This window comes from Balearica regulorum, chromosome 25 (genome assembly GCF_011004875.1).
Source record: "Balearica regulorum gibbericeps isolate bBalReg1 chromosome 25, bBalReg1.pri, whole genome shotgun sequence".
Taxonomy (NCBI): domain Eukaryota; kingdom Metazoa; phylum Chordata; class Aves; order Gruiformes; family Gruidae; genus Balearica; species Balearica regulorum.
Window position 1 is genome coordinate 7,364,408 of NC_046208.1, and position 10,983 is coordinate 7,375,390.

A 10,983-nucleotide genomic window follows, 5' to 3' on the forward strand; every position below is an offset into this window, starting at 1 on the left:
AGACAGTTTTGTCCCCGTGATGGGCAAGCGGATGAAGGCCGGGAGCCCTGCACAGGGCTGTTGGGATGAGATGTGCTCCCCGAGGGTGCTGGGGGTGGCGGTCCCGCACGGCTTCCCCCCGCAACCAGCACCGCAGGGCAGCACTGTGCAGCAGCAGCACCTTGGTCCTGCGTGGCACAGATGCCTTGCAGACTGCGGAGCACCTCAGCCCAGGGCTGGGCTGGATGGGCTTTACTGGGACCAGTTTGAGTCCTACAAACCACCCCAAGCCTGGTGCTTTGGAGGGGACCCTCCCAGGGGCTGGCCTGGCACCAGCTCGCTCAGCATCACCACAGAGGGGCAGAGGCAGAGGGCCGTTTCCCCATCAGCCTTAGGTGCTGCCTGACCTGGCACAGCTGCTTTCCTGTCTTTGCACCCCCCAACCCCCCCAAGCTACCCATGCCCACCCCAGAGCCCCCAGATTTTAGGGAAGAGCCATCCAAGCCCCAGGCACTGGCTCCCCGGTGCTCTGCTCGACAGTGCTGGATGGCTGCATGCACGATATGCTCTAGGTTACTGGTTTATTGAGCTCTTACAGGGCACTGCTTGGATCTGGTGGGATATAGTCACTGGGACCTTCTCCTACTGTGGAGGGGGCTGGCAGGAGGGGACAGGACAGGAGGAGGGCAGTTTGTTTGCTATGTCCTCTGCAAGCCACCATGGAAACCCTCCGTAGTTTCAGATGGGACCTTTCTGGCACAACTTCATCACCAGAGCAGCAACCCCTCTGAGCCTGGCCAGGCAGCCAGGACGGGAGGGTGCTGATGTCCGTCCTGCCTTTGGGCAGAGGCAAGAAGGCCGCCAATGTAGCCACAGGGACTGGGGTTTCAAGCCTCACTTGCCCAGCATGAGGTTTGAAGCCCATGGTGCAGCCCCCTGAGCTGTCTCTTCTGCTCGTTCCACATCCAGACACTAATGGCAAAACAACATTTGATCTTGGGAGGAGGTGGTGGATCGATCTCTACGGCTCCCTGGTGGCACTTAGCAAGGGGTGCCGAGGGCCAGGAGGGGTGGAGGGGACTCCCGGGGCTTGTCGAAGAAGATGGAGGAGGACATCTCTGTTTTGAGCTTGCTGTCAGCGCTGCCCTCGCTGGAGGCAGTGTCAGGGCTGCAGCCCTCGCAGCAGCAGCAGCAGCAGTCCATGAAGGCCTGGCCCAGGGGTCTGCAGAGACACAGGAGCAGGACGGGTGTCACCGAGCACTTGAAGAATAGGAAGAACTGGTTGATGAGGTTGAGCAGGTCCAAGGTCTGTTTGGACATGTCGGGGGACATGTAGGCCACCACAATGTTGCAGACATTCTCAGGGGTGGTGCAGAGCCCATAGATGATGGTCAGCCCGATGATGGTGCAGTTCAAGTGACTCTCACACTGGCTGTGCTTGGTCCCTCGGCACTCGGTCTTCTTCTCAGTGCCTCTGATCCTCCGGGTCACTAGCTGGCAGCTCACAGTGAAGAGGATGGGCAAGCAGAAATAGCAACCAAAGTACCACCACATCCGAGCATTTTGATAGGTGAGCACCAGCGAGTAGACGGACTCGGGCAGGTTGGATGAGGGTTTCATGGTGCAATACTCCGTCACCACGCCGGAAACGGGCGATGTATCCTGTGCCAATTGCCAGAGCAGGATCTCCGGCACTGACAGCATCATGGAGCCCACCCAGATGACAGCCAGCTTGGCGATGATGGACTGGCACTGCTCAATGGGCCGGGCACTGGCCTGGGGACTGGTGGCTGCGTGAAACCTGTCAATGCCCAGGGCACAGAGGCTGAAGGTGGTGACTCCCAGCGATGACACCTGGCAGGAGGGGAGACACAATCAGTGGGCCTTGCTGCAGGGACATCACGGGGGGCTTGGCTTTACCTGGCTACCCAAGACCACAGCCCAAGACCCTTCTTCCAAGGTTTTAGAGGGGTCACAGCCTGTGGCTGCATCACAGGGTTGGAGACACTTTTCTGCGACTCCTGAAAGGGCAGTGGATAAAAATGTCCCTTGACCCATTTGTCCCTGCCCAGCTCCCTTCTCTGCAGAAGTGAGAGGCTGTGCTGGATGTTTGTCTGTCTATCCAGCCATGGTGGGAATAGCAGGATTGTCCCTCAGGCTCTTCCTCTATTCTGGATGGCTCTTGGAAAGGAAAAGCAAGGACCATCACCACCCACCACCACCTTCCCAGGGTTCCCAAGGCCCCCCAGCTGCCCCAGGTTGGCTTGGCCCTGCCTCTGCAGAGCTGCTGCCTGCTTCCTGGACAGCCCAAACGAGTTGAAGGCGCCGTTGTCACAAATCAGCTTGGGGCAATTTCCGCTGCATTGAGAATGGCAGGAAAAACATCCCATTTGCCAAAGGGAAGAGGCCAAAGGAGGCAGAGGAATCGCGGTGGCTCTGGGAGGGCTGGCAAGGCACCGAGGGTCACAATCAGCATTCACGCTCTCAGCCCCAGAGCTGCAGCTTTGCTTGGAGCCCAGTCCCACAGCTCTCGGCCAGGAAAATGGCAGAGTCACGTGCTGGTGACCCCCAGCCCCGTGGCCTTTCCTGGCCTCATGAAGGCATCAAACATCACCTTGTACTGAAGGATGTTCCCAGCACTCGGGAAACCTCCCATGGCTCTGCATGATGCCTGGGCAGCAGTCGTAAACAGGTCTGGCACACCCACCTCCACCTTCCCCCCCCAGCCTTTTCCAGTGGTCCTGGGTTGACCCCTTCAGTGTTGCAGAGCACAGGAGCTCATGACCAGCACTGATGCCAAGCACCCAGCATCACTGTTCAGTTATGCATAGCAGCATCCCCCCCAGACACAGCATCAGAGCACTAGCCCAGCATCACCATCCTACGCCCAGCCCCACCACACAACAACACTGCTCATGTCCCAGCTCCTCTGCCCAATGCCCAGAGCCACCCTGAGCATCCAGCACCATTGCTCTGCCCCACAACCAGCACCCAGCGTACTTGCCCAGGTCCCTGGCTGGCACCTGCAGCCCTCCTAGCGCTGCTGTGCTGCTGCCTCTCCTCTCCCTCTATACCCTCCCACAGGTTTCTCTGTCGCTCCTGGTCGCCTTGGTCCTGGCATGTAATTCAGACATGGCAGAGCATCCTTCCCCAGTGCCCCGGCAGGGATGCAGCTGGTGCCACTGGTCACCCCAGGCACATCCCTGCAGACCGCCTGTCACCAGAAGCCAGCTCTGCTCCAAAAACCTGGCTTTGTGCCACCCCCCACAGCGCATTTGAGTAGCCACAAAGCAGAGGACAGAAGATTTGCTCCTTACAGAGTTCATCCAGCAGCCTGAAACTCGTGCACAGTCCCATACAGAAAGGCTGGACGTTAACTACTGGACTGCAGGCTGACTCCCCTCTCTTGGCTGATTCATTGCTAGGGATTTAGCTCTGGCCTGGTCATGCTCTTCCACCCTGGCTGAAGGGTCCCAGGTGACCAGAGAGGCCCTGAAGCCCCTTTCTGCCTTTGCTGTGGGATCCAGAGGCATGAAGGGCACAGGCAGGACTGGCAGTTGGGGTGGCAGAGCGGGAGTAGCCTCCTGGGTGGCCCACAGCAGGACCATGCCTCCCAGGGCTATGCCATGCCCACCCTTCAGCAGACCCAACGTTCTATCGTCCTTCCTGCCTCCTTCGGGGATGGAGGTGTCCCAGGGGCACCCGGTGCTGCGGAATCACTGCACCTGGAGGTGCTACCCCCAGGCATCCCCCACAGGGACATGGCCAGCTCAGAGACAGGCCATGGCAGACCTTCCTTGGGAAGGGGTCTGGTTTAGGGACATCCCCCTTTCCTTCCCGTCCTCAGCTGGGGTGCTGAGACTGCCTGCCTGGGCAAATGTGGGTCCATATTCCTGCCTCTCTCCAAGTCCTCCTTCCGCCTGGCTGAGATGTCAGGGGCCTGAGGTGGAGGATAGGGATGGGGCAAACAGTTCACTTAGTAAGAGGCTGGGGTGGGAGACATCCAGAAATGAGCAGCTCCTGCTTGCTGAGCTGGGAGACCGTGCGGAGAGGCAGGGGCTGCCCATCTGCTCTAGCTAACACCACTTCATCATGCTGGGCTGTAACGTGCAGGTTTAGGGCTGTGCCTGGCAGGGTACCAAGGGCCATCACCCCAGGCCTGTGCCCAAAGGACCCAGCAGCATCGCTGGGGTCCCCTGCTGGGGGTCTGCATAGCCAAGCCATCTGTGAACGTCCAGGGACCTCTGTGCTTCTGCAGACCCTGTGCTAAGGCACTGACACGCAGGAGCTGACTGTCACAGTGCTAGCGGGGGATGGGGCATCAGGACAGAGTGGGACCATTGGTGGCAGTGGTGACCTCAGACCTGCTCACCCTCACAGTGCTGGCAGTGGGGGCTGTGCCAGCCCATCCAGGCCCATGTCTATCCCCCCAGCCCGTGCTGGAGTCACCCCAACCTCCAGCTGCTGTTGGGTGAAGCAGGAGAGGATAATCCAGCCACTCAGGGAGCAGGATGCAGCCAGGTCCTCCACCCGAGAGCCCTGCAGGTCCCAGCAGAAGCTGGCCCAGGGAGGGGGATGTCGGGATCGTGATGGGATATGTCAATGTCTTGGGGCTATTTCTTTGCCTGTAATGACAGAGCTCCCTACAGCCATGAGCCTTCCCCATCTGAGTGCCAAGGCCTGCTCTCTGTCCCCTCCAGCTGTTACTTCTCTGAGCAGACTTGAGTCCTGGTGATGGCCACAGACAGGCCTGGTGATGACAGGTGGCTAGGCCCCAACTCAGCATGATGACAGCCCTGGGAGGGGCTGGCCCAGGGATGGCCTGGGCATGGGTGCCGAGGGGTGTCAGTGATCTCATACAACCTGATCAGGCTGGGGGAGAGCGAGGGCAGGAGCCCCTGGGGCCTCAAGCACAAGCCATGCCCTCAGCTTGTGGCTGGTCCTCCTATGTTGTGTCAGGGGCACTGACCATGGGAGTAGGTGCTTGGTGGGATGGGCAGGTTTTGAACCCCGTCTGGCCTGACCAAGCCTGAGAGGGTCTTCAGGGACCTGACACTGTCTCTGATCCCTTCCAATCTTGTGCTGGCACTCTTCTTCAATAAACCAGGCTTTGGAGCCCCATACAAGCAGGCTGGGTCGGTCTGTCATCCATGGACATGGAGGGGAGCAGCCCCAGTCATCCCTACAGGTTGGGAGATGCCCCACAGTGTGGGTTTGTTTTCAATGCAAGAGGAGGACTGTGCAAAACCATGCCATCTAGGGTTTTTGCTCATTCTGCCTTCCTGTGTCACCACAGTCCCTGTAGCCACCTCAGTGGGCCCCCAGCTTACCCCAAATGTGGCCAACCCATCACACGTGAGGCTCGAGGGCAAAGAAAGATCTCAGGTTCCCAAACATAATCCCTGGGCTCTTCCTCCCCAGTGCTGCTCAGCACTGTCCCACCTGCAGCCCCCTGCCCTGGGGCCATCCTCAGCAGCCCACCACAGGTAGTGCTGGGCCAGCACGCTGTGGGGCTGAGCCCACAGGCTGGGGGGTGTGGGGCTGGGACAGGGACAGACAGATGGAGGGACACCACAGACAGAAGTCTCCATGCTGGCTGGACAAAGGAGGATTTCCTGAGCTCTTCCCAGCCCTGGCAGCATTGTTGCTGGCTTCAGAGCCTGAGGAATGGCCCAGGGCAGAGGGAAAGGGAAGGTCAATATTGGGACTGTCCCTTGGCTCCTTGCCATGCCCCACAATGGGTCTCTGGGGCACCCAGCCCTTGCGCCAGGCCATGGGCAGCATGGACCACCCCTAAAGCAAGAGAGCAGAGAGGAGACGAGTTCTTGAGCCCTCCAGGGCCCTGTGCAGCCCCTTACCTCCATGAAGGGCACGATGCGACAGGACACGTCCCCCAGCAGCCTCTTCTTGGTGATCTCATTGAAAATGACCACAGGCAGGCAGAAGAAGAGGATGAGGAAGTCCCAGAAAGCCAGGCTGGCCAGGATGGAGTTCCAGGCACTCTTCATGTAGTAGTTGTGCCATACAATGCACATCACGGAGAGGTTTCCGATGATGCCCACTGCAAAGACGATGAGGGACAGGAACATCACAGCATAGGCGCTGTAGGAGTTCTCTGTCACCGGGTACAAGGGGTTCTGGATTTGCAACCGTTTGTCGGACACAGTGGTGAGGTTGGCTCGGGGCTCTGCCCCCTCCCCATCCGTGGGGACCCCTTGTTGCTGCTCAGATGGGTCCGTGCTGGATGGCAGCAGAGCCTTGGTTGGGTGCAGGCTGGCGGAGTTGAGGGGCCGTGGGAACTCCACTCGCACTCCTGGCACATACTGCTGCACAGACTTGGAGTCCTCCTCTGTCCCCCGGCGCAGCCTCGCCTTCATCACCTGGACCTCTGGACCATCCCAGGAAATCGTCGGCAGAGTCCTACCTCGGTCTGCACCCTGGCCATCTTGGGTGCTGCCTTCCCCAGGCTGCTCAGCCCTGCCTTGCATCGCCGCAGCCCCCAGCGCCAGCAGCATCAGCAGCAGGACAAGTGGCGGTGGAGAAGGCATGGTCCCCTCTGCACCCTCTGGAGAAAGCCTGTGGCGGGAGATGGAGCAGCCCCGAGTGCAGGGACCCCGGGGCTGCAGGCAGCAAGGGAGCGGTCCGGAGGAGCAGCCGGTCTGTCCAGCTCCGGCCGCTGCTCTGGGCTCTCCGGAGAGCTCTGGGCAGAATAAAAGCCGTGCTGGGGAGCGGCAGAGCCCGGCCCTCTGCTGGTCACCCACCGCTCCGGGGAGGCTGCCAAGCTTTGCGGAGATGCGCCAGCACCCAGGCTGGGCCGTTCGGCATCCCCCAGCATCCCCCCGACAGCCCCCAACATCCCCCCCCCCCAACATCCTCATCTATGTCCCCCAACATGCCTCAACATTCCCCCAACATCCCCCCAACATCTCCCCCGAACAAGCCAGGCGAAGGATGCCCACGGCTTGGCAGTGGGGATGGGCTGCCGAGCTCAGCTATTCCCATTCGAGATCCTGCCCCCCCCCCCAGCCCATCCCTGAGCAGGCAGCACTGAGGAAGCCCAAGGTGCAGCACTGAGCACCACATGTCCTTGTCCTCTGCCACACTCAGCCTGGGCTCAAGATGCCCTCAAACAGCCAGCCCACTTCCTGGGGGCTGGAGGGGTGATGGGGCTGCCCTCGGTGGGAGGCCTGGCTGGCCTCAGGCAAAGTTCCTTGCCACATCAGTGTGTCATATCTGCTAGCCTGGTTCTCCCAAGGTTTGTTGCTGCTTTTCCTACTGACTACACCCCTGGGACAGAGGTTTGAACAGAACTGAGGTCCCTGATCCCCTGAAGCTATGGCTTCTCCCCATATCCATCATCTCTCCCTCACACCCATCATCTTTCCCCATTTCCATCCCCTCTCCCCATAACCACCACTTCTCCTCTGTCCAGTCTCCTGTTCCCCTACCTGTTATTTCTCCCTGTGCTGTTACCTCTTCCCCATGACTGTGGGATTGGAGGGACCAGGGTCCCCTCTGGGGACATGCCCTGTGGCACATAGGCAGACCATGGGATGCACGCCAGGCTTGAAGCAGTGGGGCTACCCTCGACTTGGGGGGCTCAAAGAGTCTGTCCCTCTCCTGCATGGGGCAACAGCAGGGGCCAGGGTGCCTCATCCCATTGCAGCCAGCACACACCAGCTTCCCCCTAGCTGGGACCCCACTGCTGTCTCTGTCTGGCACTGTGCCCACCCTTCCTCGAGCCAGAAGGGCCTCTGGGCTGATGTCCCAGAGCACTGAGGGAGATGTGGGCCTCTTGCTCCATCACCAGGAGGTGGGACAGCCAATGCCACTGGAGCCAGAGCAGGGAAACTGAGTCCCAGAGCTCAGAGGCTGCCCCTTCCAGGTGAGCGTGTGACCACAGCTAGGCAGGACATTTGCTGACATGGGTTTCAGCAGCGGGATGCTCCTGCTCTGCTCAAAATCACGTTGTACTCAGCTGGCCCTTGGTGCTTGGCCACTGCAGCTGGGCTGGCAGAAACTCCTGTTGGCCCACATCCCTCCAGGGTGAGGCAGGAGGAGTCTCTGCTCCCAAATCGTTTGGCTCAGCCAGGTGCAAGCTCTTCATCCCTCCAGCACTGGAGCCATTCCTCTGCTGTGTGTGACAGTGCCGATCAGCAAAGGCCACAGAGATTGGAAGCACACCAGCAGCCTGGCACTTTTGCTTGAAGTCCCAGCCTGCTGCTGGTGGTGCTCTGCCCAGGGCCCTGCAGACAGAAGCTGGCAGCTGCCCGGCTGCTCTCCTTTCCCACGCTGCATCTCCTGCAGCCAGGTGCTGCTCTTTGACTCTTGATGATGCTATGATTTTTGAGCATCGTTTGGATATTTCCAAAGGGGAAAGGAGGATTTCAGCTGTTGCTGGGTGCTACAGGAGCAGACAGTGGCAATGCCTGAAGTCTGTCCTGGGTACAGAGTGACCGGCACCTTGAAGTGATCACAGGCCTGATGCTAGCGGAGCCCAACCTACTGCAGAGGAAGAATGGCTCAGCCTGAGCCCAGTGACAGCCTGAGGATCACACAGGACTGCTGTGGGCTGCCAGTTGCTTCAGGTGCTCTGGCTGGGACCAGCCCCAGGATTCATGACTGCTCTGGCCTTGGCCCACCATCCCATATAAAAAATGAGCCAAATGTTCTCCTGAGTGGATTACAAACCCGTAAAAGAGCCATGATGTGAAAGAGGAAAGCTAGACACAGTTTGCATGGGGGCACAGCACTGTGCTCAGATGTGGGGATGCCAGGGCAGGGGCAACTTGGCCAGTCAAGCACTGTCAGCATTTGAATTATGTCTGCTTAACTCAAGAGTGGATAACATAAATTTGCTCCCCAGTGAACCCTTAGTGCTGACTCCAGCTCCCTCTGCAAGGGCCAGGTTGGAGACATGGTGGCATCAGTCCCCACCTGAGGCTCAGGAAGTGATGCCATTGCACCTTGGCGAGGCTCGGAGGAAAACCATGCTGCCTGGTGATGGAGCTGAGCAATGGATGAACACAGGCAAGGCAGGGCTTGGGGCAGGAGCACGGAGGAGGAGGAGGTCTTTCCTCAGTGCCCACATCAGCTAGGAGGAGGGAGCCCTCGGTGTGCTCCTCGCCTGCCAGGATGGACGTGGCTCCTGGCAGGGTGCTGGCACCCGGCACCCTCCTGGCCCCGGCGCAAGGCAGCCAGATGTTTTCCTGTAAGGAGAGGGAGCTATTTTTAGTTTCATTTCATGCCCGTTGCACAATGGCCGGGTGTGTCATGGAGCTGCCTGAAGACAACAGCAGAGTTCACTGGGGCAGGGTGACAATTCAGTGGCATGGGAGTGACCTTGGGCAGGCTCTGTCACCGAGGGAATCACTGCCCAACAGCCTCTTCAGGATGCTCCTCTTCCTCCCCTCTCTCCATCTAGGAGCTCCCAGCCAGCTTGGGTCCCTGGCTGTCCCCAGAGTGGGGGCCGGACCACAGCCCTGGAGACTCTCTGGGAAAGGCACATTTATCTTCTCCAGCCCAGATTCACAGACGGGTTGAGACTGTTTCTCAGGAGATGAGTGTGTGTCTGGGTTTTGCAGACGTCTCCTTGGAGGTACTTTATCAGAGTCAGAGCTTTCCGCCATGACCCAGGGGAGGTTTCTTCCTAAATCCTCCCTTCCAGATATTTCGTTCAACCCTCCAAGTTTTGGACAAGTCTGCATAAAAATCAAATCCTCACCTAAGACCTGCATCTCCCCATGCTGGGAGACAGGGGACATGTCCATGGAGACAGCCCCCTCAGTAACGCGTTCAAAATCGTCTGATAGAAAAAGGGGCAAACGTGTTTCTGAGCCTGCTTTGTACCACCCCAAATGTCTTCCCCATTTTGGGGCCTTTTTAACCTGTTCCTTTGGAGCAAGACCACTTTGTTGCAGCCAAGGGCATTTACGAAGCCACCCAGCAACTGCTTCACCTCCCACCCACTGTGTCCACGTACCCACCACAGCTCTCCGGATGCTGGGGATGGTTCAGGAAGGAGACGGGACAGAAGGAAGATGCCATGTCGGACCCTGACTTGGTTCAGCCCCAGCTCAGCACCACGCAGCCGCTCACTCGCACCCACCCCCTCCACCCCCCGGCGGGATGGGGAGGAGAGTGGGAAGACAAAGGCAGTGGATTGGGATAAGGGCAGTTTACTGGGACGGCACGGGGGAGGGAACCATCAACAACGGCACTGATAACGGAATGTTCACAATGGGTGATAACAGAAAGCAATTTACCGATGATCCGACGAACGACCGGACGCTCAGCCCTGGAGCCGCCGAGCCGCCCCTCCCCAACTGGCCCCTTTTATGGTGAGCATGACGTCACATGGTAGGGAATAGCCCCCGGCCAGCTTGGCTCACCTGTCCTGGCTCCTTGTGAAATTAACTCTACCCTTGCCAGAACCCGGACAGATCCCATTGCTGGACTGTCTCTCCCTGGCCGGAGGGGATAGCGGGGGTACCAGCACCCCGACACCAGGGTGTGTGAGTGGGCAGCGTCTGTGCCAACTGGGACACACCCCCCCCCATGTCAGTGGGTTTCTCTGACTCCCTTCTTGCCGCCGCAGGAAGCCCCAGTGTCCTCCCTCTCATGCTCCAGCATCACCCTCATGAAGGAGCTCAGCGGGGTGAGCTGTCCCCAGTCCCTGTCTATATGACGTTGTTCACTGGCCTTGTGATTTCTGGGGAGAAGGAGAATTGCTCTGTGCAGGGGCAGGGCTGAGATGGAGGAAGCTTGGAAGTCTGGGCAGCAATAAGATAGTTGTGCCATGTGCCGAGGTGGGCACTTGGATGGGTGGTCATCTGAGGGTACATGGGACTGTCTGGAGCATTTTTGCTAGGAGGTGGACAGCACCAGTGATGCTGAGCTGAGTTTGCAGGAAGGCTGGGAGAGCAGCAAGGTGGGAGGGACGAGGTGCCTTGTTCCCCATTGGGCGCACTGCCCCAGCACCCTGGCGCTGAAGGCCAAGGTCCG

General features: G+C 59.2%; 1 protein-coding gene across 1 annotated transcript; it reads right to left on the bottom strand.

Moving 5' to 3' along the window:
- Positions 1 to 543: 543 nt before the first annotated feature.
- GPR37L1 (G protein-coupled receptor 37 like 1) lies at positions 544 to 6,676 on the bottom strand. Its single transcript, XM_010310257.2, has 2 exons — positions 5,838 to 6,676; positions 544 to 1,833 (listed from the first exon to the last, which is right to left on the bottom strand). Exons 1-2 carry the CDS (start codon positions 6,525 to 6,527, stop codon positions 1,021 to 1,023), a joined length of 1,503 nt encoding a protein of 500 aa, XP_010308559.2. The 5' UTR covers positions 6,528 to 6,676; the 3' UTR covers positions 544 to 1,020.
- Between the last annotated feature and the right edge of the window lie 4,307 nt (positions 6,677 to 10,983).